The 18,515-nt window shown below is 39.4% G+C and overlaps 1 protein-coding gene across 1 annotated transcript in view; it reads left to right on the top strand.

Annotated features, from left to right (window-relative positions):
- The window catches only part of Usp31 (ubiquitin specific peptidase 31), a 64,682-nt gene that overhangs the window by 28,060 nt on the left and 18,107 nt on the right, over positions 1–18,515 (top strand). The window contains exons 2-11 of the mRNA XM_021168785.3: positions 3,386–3,523; positions 4,549–4,634; positions 4,728–4,820; positions 5,537–5,672; positions 7,902–8,046; positions 9,651–9,828; positions 12,319–12,430; positions 12,894–12,988; positions 14,738–14,815; positions 15,677–15,806. Of these exons, the coding sequence (XP_021024444.1) occupies positions 3,386–3,523; positions 4,549–4,634; positions 4,728–4,820; positions 5,537–5,672; positions 7,902–8,046; positions 9,651–9,828; positions 12,319–12,430; positions 12,894–12,988; positions 14,738–14,815; positions 15,677–15,806 (1,191 nt within the window). The remainder of the gene's footprint in view (positions 1–3,385; positions 3,524–4,548; positions 4,635–4,727; positions 4,821–5,536; positions 5,673–7,901; positions 8,047–9,650; positions 9,829–12,318; positions 12,431–12,893; positions 12,989–14,737; positions 14,816–15,676; positions 15,807–18,515) is intronic.

Below are 18,515 nucleotides of genomic sequence, written 5' to 3' on the forward strand. Positions count from 1 at the left end.
AGCTTAATGCAATCTTGATAAGTTAAATGTTGACCTGGTCCTGAAATTTTAGAGGCTGCTGTATGTAAAGTTTCACTGATACACAGGGAAGGTTGTGATTTTGGTTAATTTGTTTCTAGGATACATGAGCTGAATAAATTACCCGTGTGTTTAGAGCAGAGGGTTGCTGTGCTTCTGACAGTGGCTGTGACCTAGCTACATGCTGTCAGACTCGTTATCTCTCCCATGATACTTGAGAGCTCTTAGTTGTTCTGTTCCCTCTGTAAAGCAAACTATGCAAACTGGTGGAACCAGTATCTTCTCCTAGCTGTAGTTCATCTGTGTAGGACTGTCTTCACTTGCTTCTGTTGCCTGAACCCCTAGCCTGTTGAAGGAGAATTCCTCTACTTTTTGAATATCCCCTCTTTGAGCTGAAGAATGATCTTCAGATCTCTTTTCCATTAGCTGCCTCTCTCTAGGTAGTCACAGATTGCCTTGCTTGCACAGCTCAGCTTCTGGGATATGGAGAATAGTCAGTAGAAGCTGTTCCGTTTCCTTCCTTGTCTTCTGCTTTACTCCTTTGTGATAGATATTTGCTTCACTGAGATCAAATGGGCAAGTGAGCCCAGAGGATGACCACCCCAGTGCTTGTGTTACTTGGCTTTTCTCTGGTATTTTGCATTGTTGCTTTCATCTCCTCGAGGTTCAGTTTGTGTGAACTTCCTTGACCAGTCTCATTTCTTTTTGTTAGGCTCATGTTGTCAAGATCCTGGCCTGGTGGCTGCTCTTCTCACTAGATAGTGCTTGAGCAGTTCTCTTTGCTCATTTGATAGCCATATGCCTTTCTGATTTGAATCACTCCTCTAGATCTTTTTCCTGAGCCATGGGCAGCTGTATTTGGGGTGATACATAGATGCCTCAAATTCAGCTTGTTCAGAACTCTTTGGGTTTCTTATTTTTAGGTTTATTCATGATCATTACCCAAGTCAGAAATAAAAAACCTTAATGACATTCCTGGTATTCTCTTTAGCTTCATCTCCAGCTACCTAGTCATCTCCATTCTTCTATGGCACATACCAATATGACTTTGTTTTGATGCTCATAGGTGAAGGAACAGAAGGCCACAAGCCAACACATTTTACAGTGATCAGGAGAGATCAGGAGGCAGACTTCAGGAGGGTTGAATCTTAATCATTAGACCACCAGGGAAGAGACCAATTTATCAATGGAGATAGATAAATAAGTACAAATAGACCAAGAAAGAAGTCTGACCTCTTCTGGGAGAAGTTGGGTAGTGTAGTGAAGGCAGACCTGTATCTGTCCCCTGTTTCTGGATGACATCTATGTTGTATTCTTATAGCTCTGTTTGTTATCAGGTCCTTCCTCCACTATTTTTTTTTTTTTTTTTTGAGACAGGGTCAGTCTCTGTAGTTCAGGCTGGCCTTGAACACACACAATCCTCTTGTTCCAGGCTCCCAACTGATGAGATATTTGGTGTGAACGTCCCTCTCTTGTTTACTGGTGTGCTTTATTTGTGTCACATGTATTATTTCTCATATCTCTTTGACTCTTTCTCCCAAACCTAATCTCAAAGTATTTTATAGTCAACTTTTTTTGTTACTTACATGTAATTGTCATCAAGCTGTGACAGTTCTTTACAATTAAATTACATCCTGTTTCTTCTTTCTTTCTTTTTTTTTTTTTTTTTGGTCTTTATTATTTTTCTTAATTGGAAATAAAGCAGACAGTTTGTGATTCTCATTCTCTCTCTCTCTGTGTACATACTATGTCATCTATGTACACATACTATGTCATGTGTACCTGTGTGATGTGTGTGGGGATGTGTACATACTATGTCATCTGTGTGGAGGTCAGAGTACAACTCTGTAGCGTTGGTTTTGTTCTCTCCACCGACCTTTACATGGGTTTTGGGAATCAAACTGAGGTTGTCAGGTTTACATGGCAAGAGCCTGCTGGGATATTATCTCTCTAGATCCAGTTTGTAGTTGCTTGGTTTGCTTTGTCATTCTTTACCTTGTAGGCCATTTCCCCCATGAATCTCTTCATTTGACTCTTTAGACATTGTGCTCTTGATTTTTCTTGGCCACAGCTCTAGTGACTTCTTTTCTCAGTTTCCTTTGATATCCTCCCATACCTGAATATATGTGTTTTCTGAGTTTTCTCCTCTGGCTTGATGTCTCCTGATATCACTGGGCAATCTCAGTGGTATCTGTGATTACAATCACTCATCTGTGACTTTTGTATTTTTGTTTTTAGTGTAGACTTTTGCACTGAGCCCGCATGAGTACTTCCTTAGTTGTCTGCCCTGCCCTCCTCTTAGAGGAACCACAGAACTTCAGGCGTAGTAGATTTGAAAGAGAATTTATCATCCTCTTTCTCTTTTTCCCTTCTGTCTTGATGTATGTAAAAATTTGTCTGAACAGACATGGGTGGCATAGAGGCCTACTTCCTAAGTCTCTAATAGGCCACAAATTCCGTTGATTATGACATATTTCTAAATCTCTTGCAAATTTGCCTTTTCATGTATGTCTTCACAGTGTTGTCTTAGACTCATATTTTCTTTCCTTATTTTGTTTCCCAACTGCTTTACCACTGTGTACCACCCCCTACTCCAAATTAAACACTCATTTGCTAAAGTTGGAATGCAGTTTGTCTCATTTATCTGTAAAATGTTCTGCATGCATTATTCTGTAACAGTTCCCAAAAGTCACTTCTTTATACTTAAGAATAGTCCATCTTCTCAGAGCATGTGGTCTTAGTTCACTTAAAACCATTTCCTGGCTTCCTGTATCATCTTTGATTTGCTTTCTAAGTTCTTTCTGAACTAGTCTCGTCTTTACTCATTCCTCTTGCTCTTCCTTGCAGACCTGCGTTTTCAGGTCTCTTGGACTTCTTGGTCTTTCATAAAGGTGCCATACTTCCTTACTACTTTGTCTGCTTAAATATGTTTCTCTGCCCCCACCCCACGCCCTTGATTCCTGTCTTTATCCTTTAGGGCTTAAGGGACATGTCTTGAGATATCATTATCCTCTAGCTTGTCTTCTACTTCACGACACCTTCGCTGTACAATTACTATATTAATTTAAAAAACATATTCCTAAGCTTTTAATTCTTAGAATAATTTTAAATTTACAGAAAAGTCAACAAAAGTAGCATAAGAGTCCTTTAAAAGTCTATTGGTTTTCTTGTTATTAGTACCTTATGCCAGTATCACAGCTAAGAAGTATCTTGCTGTTGAGTGAATATAGTTTATCAGGATATTCTTCTGGTTTTGTTTTTCTGGAATTTTTTAGGACACCCTTGAGATTTTATATTCCTCTTTCAGAATTATGATAGTCTTTAGAGCTAGAACTCATGACTATTTGTGCTGATTATTTACTTGCAGAGTATTGTGTCAAAGAATGCGTTGCAGTATCGAGGAAATTCCCAGCATGATGCCCAGGAGTTCCTGCTATGGCTTCTGGATAGAGTTCATGAAGACCTCAATCATGCTGTAAAGCAGAGTGGCCAGCCTCCTCTGAAGGTGAGTGCATGTAGTCCCTGGCTCAGTCAGGGAGCAGGGAAGAGGGTAAAGAGAGAAGGAAGTCTTCTCACAAATATTCACTGGGCTTGTTGCATTAAGTAGTGACTAGCTCTGTGTGCATATAAAACTAAGTGGACACTTTATGGGATATTTTACCTGCTTATTGCGTTGGCAATGTAAGGTAAAGACAACTGTCCCTAAGGACCTTACAGTCTTATGGGGGTGGGAGTGGGGAGTTGGTTGCTTTCTAGTCCAGTAAGACACATACTTTGTAATCAGTAGGACAAATAACATAGCCAGAAAGGAAATGTATGAATATCTCTGCTGTTAGACTTGGATTTGAGCATAGGAACTGAGTCCAGAATGGTCCTACTGAGAAACATAGTATTTCTTACTCAACTTCTCTATGTGTATCCTCGATATGATAGATAAAGTAGTTCATATCATGGGAAGATTATTTCCCCAGGGAGCTTTTGAAGTTTGTGACAAGTCTCTTCTGTATTTCAAAATTTCTAGTTTTAGAAACTTGGTGGATTATTCTGATTTAAGGTCCTTTTGTTCCTGAACACTGTACTGTCATAGAACTATGTAGATATGGCTGACTTACTATATGGGAACAGCCTAAAGACCAGGCACTATGTTACTAGTCCTTGTATCCTAACATCCTATACAGTATTCTCTACATGTGGTAGCAGATGTTTAGTAGTTAGGGACATGAAGAAGTTGAATAAAATATGAAGCAAACTGTGGATTAAGCATCAAGATAAAGGTTGAAACAACTTAGGGAACAGCCGGCCTGTCTCTCAACAGGCTAGAGAGTGATAAACATGGTGTGCAGTAGTCTGTTTGAGGGAATGAGTCCATGTGCACTGTGTTCTGTTTACTTTAGCACAGTATGTTACAGAGCATCTAGGTTCCATATACAGCTTATAAAGGACTTTGAGTGTTTGTGACATTTTAGGCTTAACTTTACTCAAGAATTGGTACTTTTGGCCTGTGACTTTTCCTTTTTTTTTTTTTTTAAGCCACCATCAGAGACAGATATGATGCCTGAGGGACCTTTTCCTGTGTGTAGCACTTTTGTACAAGAACTTTTTCAAGCCCAGTATAGGTAGGAGCAAATGACATGTTCCCTCTTGTTTTGTCTGCCTGATGTAGTTCTATGTTATCTTAATGTGAATGTTTTACATTTTTGTTTTCAAAGATCTTCCTTGACATGTCCTCATTGTCAGAAACAGAGCAACACTTTTGACCCTTTTCTGTGCATTTCTTTGCCAATTCCTCTACCCCATACAAGGTAAGAATATATGTGTAAAATTAACAGTCTGCTGTGATAGGGTACTTCTTCCTCTGTAGCCTCCAGTTAAGGCTTTTTATGTATTTAGTTAAGTAATAGGTATAATAGTAATGTTAAATTCTTGAAGCTAAGTGTCTGTCGGGGTGTGCAAGCTGAGCAGGCACCTGATAGAGGCAAGCCCATGCCATAGTCTTTTTAAAACTGGTTGTCCTAGATTCTCTGGAGACCCTGCTTGTACTTATTTCAGACTTTAAAGAGTTTGCAGAAACTAGACAGTTTTGAAGGAAAAGACAGAATCAATTATGACTATGTTATTTTTGAAAAATATTTTTATGTCATAGCTTTTTCAAAGTTCTTTCAACTTGTTTAGTAGTTCTATTCCCATTTGGCTTCCAGATAAAGGGAAGTCCCCTATCCCTCAGTTTTAGATAGAGTCCTGTGTATCACAGGCTGGCCTCAAACTTGTGTGGTTGAGAGTGACCTTGAACTCTCACTCTCCTGCCGTCAGGTTCCAGGTGCTGCAGTGGCAGGCAAATGACACTGTTCTGGTTTATATCATATTGGGGGAAGGCAGGGCTGTGCATGCTAGGGACCTGAGCTGTGTCCCAGGCCTCGTTTTAGTTTTTGTGTTGATTTCAGGTCAGGTTTGTTTCACTTCTTCTATATTTGAGCTAAAATAAATAACTAATGGGAAGATCTGACTTTGATCTGCACAGGCCTCTCTATGTCACTGTAGTGTATCAAGGGAAATGTTCCCACTGCATGAGGATCGGCGTGGCTGTGCCTCTGTCTGGGACTGTTGCCAGACTTCGGGAAGCTGTATCCATGGAGACAAAGATCCCCACTGATCAGGTAATAACCTGCTAAGACCAAATTACACATGAGTCATTAAAGTGTTGCATTCTGCTTATATGGATTTTTTTGCCCCATTTTCTGCTAAACATGTTTGAAATTTAAAATGGCTTGCATTTAGTGTTGAGAGGCAGATGGATGGAGGAAATCCAGACTCAAAGAATCTAATGTATAGAAGACTGTTTCCTGCTTCAATTAATTGTGTATATAAAAGAAAAACCTGCTTTTATGTAAGACCTTATGGATTGTAAAGTATAATTACTTAGCCTTTCAGACTGCTCCTGTAGCATTTAACAGAGGCTTGGGAACCCCTTTGCCCGTTTTGGTGGTGAGAGTGGGCATCTCTCCAGTACAGTGCTCTGTATATAGCATATGCTTGTTGGGCTTCTTCTCTGACCCCTCTTGTGGGGTTTGGACCCAAGACCTTATTCCTTCGAGCAAGTGCTCTGTACCTGAGGTATATCGGCCAGCCTGTTTTGTTTCCTTACTTAAAGATCAGATAGGGGAAAGTTGGGTGTCCCCTTTTGGGAGAGGGGACACATCTTTGATAAATAGTTATGTCTTAATTGACCAAAAAATGCTTTTGGCTTGTGGTGACTTAACATATTTTACACACAGTTTTTACTGGAAAAATATCATGGGAAACATTTCTTAGGATTTATAAGGAAGAATGACTTACCAGTGAAATAGCTTTTCCCTGGATAGCTATTGGAAATGTACATGTAATTAATTACTTGAATAATAATGGTATTTTGTCCTTTGGCCTCATTTGGCCCCATTTGGGCAATTACACTTAAAGCCATGTTGCTTTAATGTAGCAGATCTCTTCCATTTTCATAGGCTGTGTTCTGGCACAATGATAAAATATTGATACTTTCTTTAAATTGCTGCTTGATTCTTTTTCTGTCCAGGATGAGGGGAGGGCAGAGAGAGGAGAGGTCTTGGCATCCAAGGCAGATGCAGCTGTGTCTTTAAAGCCTCAGTGGTGTCTCACTATTTTCTCATGTGGTATAAATTGGTGATATAATTACTAGTTTGCTTTAGCTCTCAGCTTTCTGGAGAGGTGAATTATACTTCCATGCTTACCGGGAGAAAAACAGCATACGCATTAAATTCCTTAGAAAGAAATGTGGGAGGAGCTCCCCAGGGCCATTTGTGAAACAGATTACAGACCTTTCCACCTCATGGACTTGTTTAATGTTGGTAGCAGTGGGGTGGTGGTGGGGCAGGCTGGCAGTTGGTGCCCAATGGTGCCTCTTTACCCCATTGTAGAAGGCCCTGTTCAAGGTCACAAGACTGGTTGATGGCAGGTGGTACCTGGAACTTTCTCTTGCTCTGCCTAGTCTAGTACTTTTGCCCTGGACAGCACTGCTGAACATGAAGCAGAAGCTCTAAATGTGGCCATGGTTTTCTTCCCTGCCTTTTGTTTTTCTGTTTCATCACAAAAATACAACTTAGAAATTAAAAGTGTCTTAAGCACCAGTGCAAACAAGTAAGAAGGTTACTAACTTTAGTGCTGTGTTATGTAGCATTTTTTTTTCCTGAGAGAATCCTATAATCGTTTCTAAAAATAGAATTATTTGCACGTGTTATTCTTAGCTTTGCTTTTTGTTTACTTAGGGTTTGGCTTCATAATATAGATACTCTACAGGTCATCCTTTCTAGTATCTTTCTGAGTCTGTAGGGCTGCATTAAACTAGTTTCTAGCATTGGGCATTTGAGTTGATTTTGCATGTTTCAATATAGATACCCATGGTCATTTGACTTTTTTTTAAACTGAAAAGAGAATTTAATGATATGAAAGAATGTCTTAGATTCAGATATAGACCGTCCTCTCCTAGACCGAAATCATATGGATTGTGTGGAACCTCAGGCAGGTCTCTGTTGCCTTCTTCCTCCTGTGAAACAGAAAAATGAGTAGTTCTGTTATTATTTATTACCTATCCCCAAACTCGGAGGAACTCTGGATTTAGTGCCATAAGTGGTCTGGATTTAGAGTGTATTGTTAGACAGTTGTAGAGGTTACTATACTTCTATATACTTCTAAGAGTCTTTCATTATCAGCAATTAATATGATAATAATATTAATAATAATAATTAGAAGCTATCTAATAGTCCTCACTGAACATTTTCAACATGATGGTCTTCAGAAAGTCAGCATAGAGTTAGAAAATCATTTTATATTGAATTTCCAGTTATACAACTGTTCACATTTTCTTCGTTTTTTAGATTGTGTTAACAGAAATGTACTATGATGGGTTCCATCGTTCCTTCAGTGACACAGATGACCTGGAGACGGTTCATGAAAGTGATTGCATTTTTGCCTTTGAGACTCCAGAAATATTTAGGCCTGAAGGAATTCTTAGTCAAAGAGGTAAATGGCCATGTTCTATAGTGCGTCTGAGTTTACAGATTTCACCACTGTGGGCATTGATGTGTTCTATGATAGTATACAGTTTTAAAAATAGTGATTAAGTACACATACTGTTGTGTTTTTTAGATTTTTTTTATTATCTTTAGTTTGTTTTCAATAAAATCTATTTTATTGCTACTAGTGATTCTTCTGAACACCAAATCTGACTCCTATGTATTGAACATCTGACTCTTCACCTGCCTGTTATACACAGTTCTTTACATGCCTTCATACTATGTAGAGGCCCATTTCACCAGCTTTTCTCCCTAAATACTTTAAGCCACTTGAATTCCCTAGGGTGTGTGTGTGTGTGTGTGTGTGTGTGTGTTTGAGTTTTAATATCTCTATTCCATTTCTTTTCCTAATTTATTGGAAACTTCTGAACACATTGTAAGGACATCCTTCCTCACATTACTCAGAGAACAAGGCTAATTTCTTCTTTTGTTAAGTGTTAATAACAACTGTTTTATTTGACTTCTATTTTGGACATGAATTTGCACTTGCATCCTTAGATGCCCTTCTTCCCATTCAGTCAAGTGGATTTTTTTTTCTTTTTAAACCATTATCTTTAATAAATCACTGTTCTATATTTAATTTCTTTGTTGTTTTTCTGTGTCCATCTTATTGCCACATGAATTTGTGTTCCTGTGCTCAATAATAAATAAAAATATAAATAAATTTGAGACAAAAACAGAAGGGAGAAATCTCAAAACTAATTACTAAAAATAAAAAAAAATACATAACTAAAAGAATAGCCCCAACTTCTTTTGTAACTAAGTAATAAATTTATTTGTGCAGAGTCAGGTACCAACAAAGACAGACAGACAGACAGTGAGTGAGTAGAAGCAAGGTCCCATCCCAACGACTGCTTCCTCTAGTGAAGCCTCATTTCCCTGGGTGGGCACTGCGTAGGTGACAGACTTTTGAAAAAGTAAATTAACAGATACTGCCATTGATTAGCTGCAGAGCCTTGTGATAGCATTGAAGACCTAGATGGCCCTAAATAACAGGAAGTTCTGCTATAAGACACTGAAGATTTGTGCTGTCTGTCAGGCATTTTTGTTCTTGCTAATATGGGTTGATATGTTCTAGTTATGTTCTCACAACAGCTCTTGATTAGTAAGTACAGCTTCATCTCTTGTTATAATAACCAGGGATAAGAAATTAGTGAAACCTTGTAGATGAGCCCAAATGTTGTCTGTGTTGCTTCTGGAATGCATTTGATTACTGGTTACTAAATCTAATTTTAAATTGTATTTGTGGGTCATTCTAGTAAACTTGCTCTTCAAAACCATGTCTGACTTAGATTCATGGAGAGTTCTAATTTCCAGTTTAAAAGATAGGGAAGTCTACATTAAAGGAAACAATGAATGCTGATACCTAGCCTGTTGGCTAAATGAGTGATCTTATAGGGTGTCCTTATTTTAAATTGTAGTTTAAATTATAAATGACAGTTGTTTAAAAAATTATTTCTTTTTTTTAATTATTTCTATTTCTATTCTTTGTAATGAATGAATGAGAAGGATCTTGAAGAGCTAAGTTGAGCTGTTTTTATTTTGTTTCAGGCATTCACTTAAACAACAATCTAAACCACTTGAAATTTGGCTTGGATCATCACAGACTGTCTTCCCCAGCACCAACAGCAGCAAAACAAGGTCGAGTAGACTTGCCCACCAGAGTGGCAAGCGACAAGATTGTTCTGCTTGTATGTAACCGGGCCTGCACTGGGCAGCAAGGGAAAAGGTAAGAATCAGCTACTTCCTAGTAAATACTGACATTTTTGAGACTAAATGCTTTAAAATCGTTTTTGAAAGTAGGGATGAAGAATCTACTTTTAATGGTAATTTTGCTTTGTTTTTGAGGTAGGGACTCCCTATGTAATCCAGGCTTCCCATGAACTCCCAATCCTCTAACCTTAATTCCCAAATGCTGGAGGTGCTGACGTGTGCTATCATGCCCAGCTGCAGCTAGTGTTTGGTTCTGATATTCAGAAGGAATCTTTATAAAAGTTGATTTGATCTGTTGGATTGGGAAGGGAAAGACTACAAAATTACGGTTAGAATCTGAATAAGAGGTGCATATTTTAAGACTTATGTAGCTTTTGAGAGCTTATATTCTGTGTATATAAGGCTATTCTTAGAATTCTGAACCTGTATCTTAAAACTTTATAGCTTACTGTGTCTGTTTGGATGGTACACGCTCCTCAGACTTATGTCCCAAACTGAACTTATTATCTTTCTCTTCCAATGTTTCCTGTCTTGGAAAGTTGTACCATCATTCATTGAGCATTGTAAGTCAGAAATTTGGGAGTAAAAAATCTCTCTCAGATTTCTCTGCTGCCCTCTTTAAGAATTTATGGGGACTATAGAATATCTTTCAAAGTAGCTTTGTCACCTAAGTGTCACCTGGGTGAGAACAGATGAATGTGTATCAGGAGAAGGACTTAGGTTTTGTGTGTGTGTGTGTGTGTTTAAAACTAGTCAAGATAGCCATTAATTTCACTTTGAAATAAGTTCCTTGGGTGGTAACATAAACATAAAAGATGTCACATGTATTAATGATATCAACAAAAATGCTGATGCTTAGATGCTTATATTCTCTGGAGATATAGACAGGTTCCCTGTTTTCTTTTTTTTTTTTTTTTTTTTTTTGGTTTTTCGAGACAGGGTTTCTCTGTGTAGCCCTGGCTGTCCTGGCACTCACTTTGTAGACCAGGCTGGCCTCGAACTCAGAAATCCGCCTGCCTCTGCCTCCCGAGTGCTGGGATTAAAGGCGTGCGCCACCACGCCCGGCTGGTTCCCTGTTTTCATGAAGTTGGCATTCTAGTTAGGACAGGCTAACCCCAAACAAGTAAATGCATTTAACCTCAAGTAGTTGTCACCATGTAGAAGATGGTGACACCAACTAAAATGATAGGGTGTGAATGAGTGAGGGTTCTGGGTCTGCATGTGAACCAGAGTATGGGATGGTGCCCCAAGGAGAAGGAGTGAGCTGTGGTAGCATCTGAGGTGAGGTCATGTGCAGAGGAGGCCCCAGTGCACATTAGGAGTATGATGTGTTTAAGGTACAGAATGGCAGGGAGCACATGGTATTTTCATTGCATTGCATTGATGCCTATGAAAACCCCTTTGTGGTACCAGGCTTTTAAGAGTGGAGTCATTACCTGTGATAGGAAGCTATTTGATTCATGGGGGCTTTCAGACAAATAGCTTCAGTGTTACTGCAGTGGGGAAACCACTAAGATGGTCATTAGGAATGATTTTCTTGGTGTTTTTACCACTCTGTGTCAGCATCAGAGTTCATCTTTTAGCTAGATTTGTCATTATTGCATTGACATTGATTCAGCAGCTTCTGTTTTCTACTTATTGGCTGTTTAGGCCATGAAGGTAAGTAAATTTCTTTCTTGCCATCAGTCTATTGCTGTCTTAGTTAGGATTTCTATTGCTGTGGTAACCACCATGACCATGAACAACTTGGGGAGTGAAGGGTTTATTTTATCATACAACACTTAAGTTACATTTCATCGCTGAGGGAAGCCAGGGCAGGAACCTGGAGTCAGGGTCTGGATATGTAGAGGAGACATTCAGGGATCAGTACATAGATTTGAGCAACTAGGCCATGAATGAAGCTGAAGCCAGATGTCTTCAACTTTTAACTGTGTATTAGAACTACCTGGGGCCTCCTCAGAAAAACCTCAGTGCTAGATCACATTGCATACATACTTCACCAGAATCTCTGGAACTAGCCTGGGCAACAGTCAGTTTGATGTTTCTTTGGGGGTTTCAGATGTAGCTGAGGCTGAGAACTATGTAACTGCCTCTGGTTTTAAGTGATGTAGGAATCTGGCAAAGCTCTGCTGCCTTCTACCCTAGTTAGGAACTGCCTTCAAGTATCACTTGCTTGCCAATTCCTCTCTTGTCAGTACCAGAGTATGGCTGCCTGCTTCCTGGGCCCTCTGGCCTTACCTGTTGCTGACACCTTATGTCTTGATGTACACAGTTGGATGCCTCCTTGTTGCTCCACAGAAGCCATTTGTTACCTAAGAGTCCTGAGCAATTCTTTTGACCTTATTGTCTCCTGATGATAATGACCATTGTTAGCTTATTTTTTTCTCTGTTTAAGAACTGTCCTAAAACCAGTTAGATTGTGATCCAATCTAAGAAGACTAAGACTAGGGGATTGCAACTCTAAGGGGATTGCTGTATTAATGTGACCCTATTGTTTGTGTTGTAGATTTGGACTGCCCTTTGTCCTGCACCTAGAGAAGACAGTAGCATGGGACCTTCTGCAGAAGGAGATCTTGGAGAAGATGAAGTATTTCTTGAGACCTACTGTCAGCATCCAGGTTTGTAAGCGCTTTGATATCCCAGTAGAACATGATTTTTACTCAGAAACAGCGGTTAGTACAGTGAAACTGCTTTTGTTGGGGTTTTCAAAACTGATAATTTATCTCCAGTTTCTGAAAGGAGTTGCCACTGTAGAAATTCCCCTTGAGTTGCTTTGTGTTCCTTTATGGTGCCAATCTAGTCCATATGATCAGTGAAGACACTATAGAACTTCTGTAATTTTAAGAATTATTATTGCTGTATTAAGGTATTCATAGAAAACCATTAAATCAGTGTCTAGTGAAAGCAATGGAATGGTTACATACTTGATAAATAAGTTGCATTTGAGTGCTTTGTATTCAAAGTGGAAAAGTATTTTGCAAGGTGAGCTGTTTGCTGCCCGCCTGATCTGTTTTGAAAATGCTGCTTGGAAACATGCCCTTGACTAAGCCCAGCCTAATTCTCATTTGACATTTGATACAGGTATGCCCATTCAGTTTGCGTGTGGTCAGTGTTGTGGGAATAACTTACTTGCTGCCTCAGGAAGAACAGCCCTTGTGCCACCCAACAGTAGAAAGGTAATAGACAAACACAAAGCATCTTACATGTGCCATTTAAAGTAATGTCTAATGTCTGCTATGATTTCCATGTAAGTGTCTCAAGTTCTTTAAGCTCATGTAGAAATTAAGTACTTGTTTTACTTTTGATTCATGGTAGGTACAAAGTTGTCTTAGGGTTACTATTATTGTGATGAAACACCATGACCAAAAGTAAGTTGGGAGGGCTTATACTTCCACATTATGTTCATCATTTAAGGAATTCAGGACAAGAACTAATAGGCCAGGAACCTGGAGGCAGGAACTGATGCAGAGGCCATGAGGAATACTGCTTACTGATTTGCTTCTCATGGCTTGCTCAGCCTGCTTTCTTATACAACCCAGGACTACCTGTCTAGGGTGCCCCCACCCACGGTGGCCTCAGCCCTCCCACATCAATCACCAATCTAAGAAAATACTACAAACTTGTCTACAGCCCAGTCTTTAGAGGCATTTTCTCAACTGAGGCTCTCTTCTTTCCAGTGACTCTAGCTTATGCCAAGTTGACATAAAACTAGCCACCACAGAAGTATTTGTTCTTCCTTGAAATTAGAGAAGCTCATGTTAGGAAGGGTGTGTGTGTGTGTGTGTGTATAATGTTCTGGGCATGCCGAAGTCATTAGTCATTACTTATACCTGGTGACTTATGGTCTAGAAGGTAAAGCCCATGCCCCATAGTTTGAACTCACTCATCTTTAGTCAGGTCTCTTTGCTATTCCTTTCCCCACTATAGCAAACCTGTCTTTGTTGTCATTGTGCTGGTGAGTGCTTGAACACATAACATCGTCTTATATATGCTTTGCATGAATGGTTTCTGCTGTCCATAATTTCTTTATTAAGAAAACATTTATTGGTCCTAATCCTGATGGAATTAATTATTCTACTTTACTACTCCTGTGCTTTTATACATAATATTATTCTATTATCTTTATACTATCTATTGTATTAGCAGATATATATCTATAGACTGTCCATATGTGGCTATATAAATATGGAAAATTGTACTGTGTTTTCAGCACATACTGTTGAAAAGCACACAGCTCCTCATGATGATACATGCCTATAAACCAGCACAGGAAGGTCAGAATTTGAAGGCTGTTCTTGGCCACATAGTGATTTGAGACCTAGGGTGTATGAGATCCTGTCTCACCCCACCCCCTCTTTTTTTTTTTTTTTTAAACAAACACAGTCTTGTTTGGTTTTAGACTTGAAAGTAGGTGAGATAAATAATCTAAACTATTATAGCATATGCAAAAGATAAAAGATGAATTATATTAGCCATTAGTGATGAGTGTCTCAAAAATTGGTGATAACCAATGAGTTGGCTAGTGTGCATTAATGGAGAAGGAAGGTGCAGGGGAGTTGTCATGGGCATAAGTTAGGCATAATGGGGTGGGGTTGAGCAAGTGTGAGAGCAGACTGTTCATAAGAAGCTGCATCTAGTCTGTGTGGGTCAGACCTGGACAGAAGTTGGAAGGATAATAACATCTGAGAGTGTACAAGGAAACCTATAGGGTGATTTCTTATACTCTTATTTCTGTATTGCGTGTTTTATGATTTTTTTTTTCATTCTGCTTGTAAACTAGTTACAAAATCAGGCTACATTGGTCTCATTAAAGACTTTCTGATGGGGAACTATAAAGATTTTCCAAGAGTCTAGATAGAATATAATTATATTTAAGTAAACTCTTTCATTTAGAAATAATATGTGGCGCCACTCTCATTCTTTAGGGCATTAAAGTCCTGTGGACCAGGCGGCACAGCTCATGTGAAACTGGTAGTAGAATGGGACAAGGAGACGAAAGATTTGTAAGTTACTTCTCTCTCTCTCTCTCTCTCTCTCTCTCTCTCTCTCACTCACCCACTCACCATTTTAGCAGCATATAGATATTTCTATTTAGCTGGAACATACAAGTCTTACCATTAGCTCAGTATCTTAAAATGTGTTTTCACATTTTACTGAAGGAGTTTGTTATTCTTTCCCCAACTTCTGTCCAAGGCTCAAAACTTTACACAACTTATTGCTGCTGAGAGGAAAGCCATATGTTCACTAACTGCCATGTAGGTTAGTCTACTTTGATTTTTATTTATTTATTTATTTTTTTGTTACAGGATCAGCAGCTCTTGTAGGCTTAGACAGGATCAGGTGTGTTCAGGATTGTATGGCTGTAAACTAGTAAGCCTGTATCAACTACATGTCCTTAGATGTCATGGACAAGAATGATTTAGGCAGCACTGACAGAGAGGTAGTTCTGGTTAAGAGCACACATTACTCTTGCAGAGGAACCAAGTTCAATTCCTAGCATCCGTGTCAAGTGCTAACAAGACTAACAACAGCCTGTAACTCCAGCTTCAGGAGATCTGACATCTGACCTCCATGGGGACTTACACTCACATGTGCTTACCCACACATATATGTACATACACATAATTTAAAGCCATGAGAATAACCATGGACAGTTGAAAAACGCTAACTCCAAGTCAACTTTTGAAATTACTTTGCTGATGGAGACATTTCCAAGGACATTTTGGAATGTAGAAGAGTTGAATGACTACTGTTTGAATTGATCTATTGGGATATGAATTTATAGCTACTTTAAAAAGCCGTTGTTGTGTCTGTGAATGTTTTTATAAGACATTCTCTGAAAGCTGCTTTCCCCTGAATTGTAGCTTGTTTGTAAACACAGAAGATGAGTATATCCCTGATGCAGAGAGTGTCCGACTGCAGAAGGAGCAGCATCATCAGCCACAAACCTGCACTTTATCACAGTGTTTCCAACTCTACACCAAAGAGGAACGGGTAAGATGCAGGGCCTGCAAGATGACAGTGAGGAGATTCATCATGCCTCAGGAATTTTCATTCCCACAGGCTCCACACATTTAAGTGGGCATTTTTAGTGTTAGTCCTTTTAGAACTTTTATAAGGAGTGACTTAAATTTTTGAGTATTTGGAGTGTGTCTTAGTTAGGGTTTTACTGCTGTAAACAGATACTATGACCAAGGACAACATTTAATTGGGGCAGGCTTACAGGTTCAGAGGTTCAGTCTATTTTCATCAAGGCAGGAACATGGCAACATCCAGGCAGGTATGGTGCAGGAAGAGCTGAGAGTTCTCCATCTTCATCTGAAGGCTGCTAGCAGAATACTCTCTTTCAGGCATCTAGGACTAGGGTCTTAAAGCCCACACCTACAGTGCCACACCTACTCCAACAAGGCCACACCTCCTAATAGTGCCCCTCCTTGACCCAGGCATATACAAACCATCACAGAGTGCTCTAGAAACAAGTCTTTGTAATTGTTTTCTTTTTAATGACATGGTTTTTTGTTCATTTCAATTTGAAATTCTTTAACTATTTTTCCTTAGTAATGAAAACTTTTCCCATTTTTTTTCCGTTTTATTTTATGTTTTTGTTTTTGAGACAGGGTTTCATGATATAGTCCTAGCTGCTTTAAAACTTGCTATGTAGAGCAGGATGGTCTCAAGCTCAAGGCAGTTCTCTCCCTGTCCCTCCTGGGTGCTGGGATTACAGGCATGGCCGCCAACACACCCAGCTTTTCTTAATTTAGTACACATGTACCATAATCACAGGTGTCAGAATCTAAATCAAACTTAGATTGAGTAATTAAGATAAAATGAAAATTTTTCTTAGTTGTGTAAACTCTATCTCAAATGCTTCAGTGACTGTGGCTACAGTACAGAGCAGCGCACATATTATGTTCTGTCGGATCATCACAGTAGTTTACATAGAGTAGGGATTCAGTAAATATTTAAATGTTGAATGGACAGGTAGATGATAGATAAATCTCCGTGGGGCCCAGGCCTATGGGAAATCTTGACCAGAGTGTAGAGTTCATCCAATCTTCTGTTTCTATTCATGATCTGTGTTAGTCTTTGTATAGCTGTGACAGAACACTTGACATACTCAAGATAAACAACGTAGGAGAGGAAGATCTATTTAGTTCCTGGTTTCAGGCCATAGTCCTTTGTTCTGTTGATTCTGGGTCTGTCATGAGACAGACTATCCTGGAGATGGAGAGTATGTGGAGGAGAAGGCTACTTGCCTCATGGTTGGTGGGAAATAAAGATATGAAGGGGCCAGGAAAAAGATACCCCCAAAGTTCTGTGGTGGGTGACCTACTACCTCCAGCCAGATCCTTCCCAAGGTTTCCAGTACCTACAAAAATAGTGTAACTAGGTAGGGGCCAAATATTAAGTGCATAAATCTTTGGGGAACACTTGTATTAAGCTATAGCAGGATCTTAATTTTGACCATTAGTTCACCCTTTGCTCTTGTACATATGGAATTAGACACCTTAGCATTAGAAGGGACTTTAAAACTTCCTTTTTCTATTCTTCTACCTGATTTAAAATGAATGATTGTTCTACCTGCCAGAGTGCCTTCTGTTATGAGGACTTTACCTACGTAAGACCTGGCACTCATTTGGGTCTGATAGGGACTGCAATTAGCCTGAAATAGGGCCTCTGGTCAGTCTACAACAAATAGTCATTTTCTTCAAATATGCGGCAATAAGCTTTAAAGCCTAACTGAGTTCTCTAACCTGTTTGTAGCAAGTTCCTTCAAAAATAGTTTATCAAAAGACATATGTTTATCAATTTTTAGCTTAATTATAAAGTATCCAGTTGGCTTTGGAACTAGTTGATTGAAGACTCTTGGTTCATCCTGTCGTTTTTACTATTTGTGTTTAAAAATTGACTTGAGAGATGTTTGAAAGCTTAGGGATTAGCAGATGTGTCACTGGCAGCGCTGGATCTGCAAAACAACTGGCTGCCTTGGATTGAGGGGTTTGTGATGGCAAGAGAGGTTGCTCTAGAGGCTCATTCATTTAAAGGTTTGTCAAGTACCTATAGTGTACTGGGTCCTGTACAAGGCAGTCTGACACTTAGGGATTAAGGCAGTGTTCTGCCTTCAGGTTGTTTATACCCTAAAACAAGAAAACAATTATATAAGGTTCTAGAATAGGAAGGAGCTTAGCATGGTTGAAGGCAAGTGTAACCATTGTGGCAGGAGCACAAGAGCTAAGGGAGAGAGTTAGGATAGTTTGAGCCCCAGTTAGAGCTGTGACTTATCTGTCTCTCACTAACTATCCTTGTATCTGAGAGAGGTGCTTGGCCCATAGGACATGCTTAATAAATATGTACTGGAATGTGTATGTGATACTTGGGGAGGTCAGTGTGGGGCCAAAAATAACAGAAGAGAGATAGAGGAGGAGGTGGAACTTAGCAGTTGGTTGTGTGACAATAGTTTGGGGTCCAGCTGTCTTCAGGCTCAGTACTGATGAGCAGCATCTCGTGGGTGTGAGCCATTGTTCTGTCCATGGAGGCTTTAGAAACAGTGCTGGAACTGTGATGGTGCTGATGCTGCTCTCTGTCACCTCAGATGTGTATTGTTAAAGATGACAGCACATTAGGACACAGGTGAGGGAGAGGGTGGGGGTGGTACTTCTGAAGTCGTGAGACTGCCAAGAAGATTTTGATTGAGGGGGTGGG

The sequence above is a fragment of the Mus caroli genome, unplaced genomic scaffold, assembly GCF_978045245.1.
Source record: "Mus caroli unplaced genomic scaffold, Mus_caroli_1 scaffold_8, whole genome shotgun sequence".
In the NCBI taxonomy this organism is placed as follows: domain Eukaryota; kingdom Metazoa; phylum Chordata; class Mammalia; order Rodentia; family Muridae; genus Mus; species Mus caroli.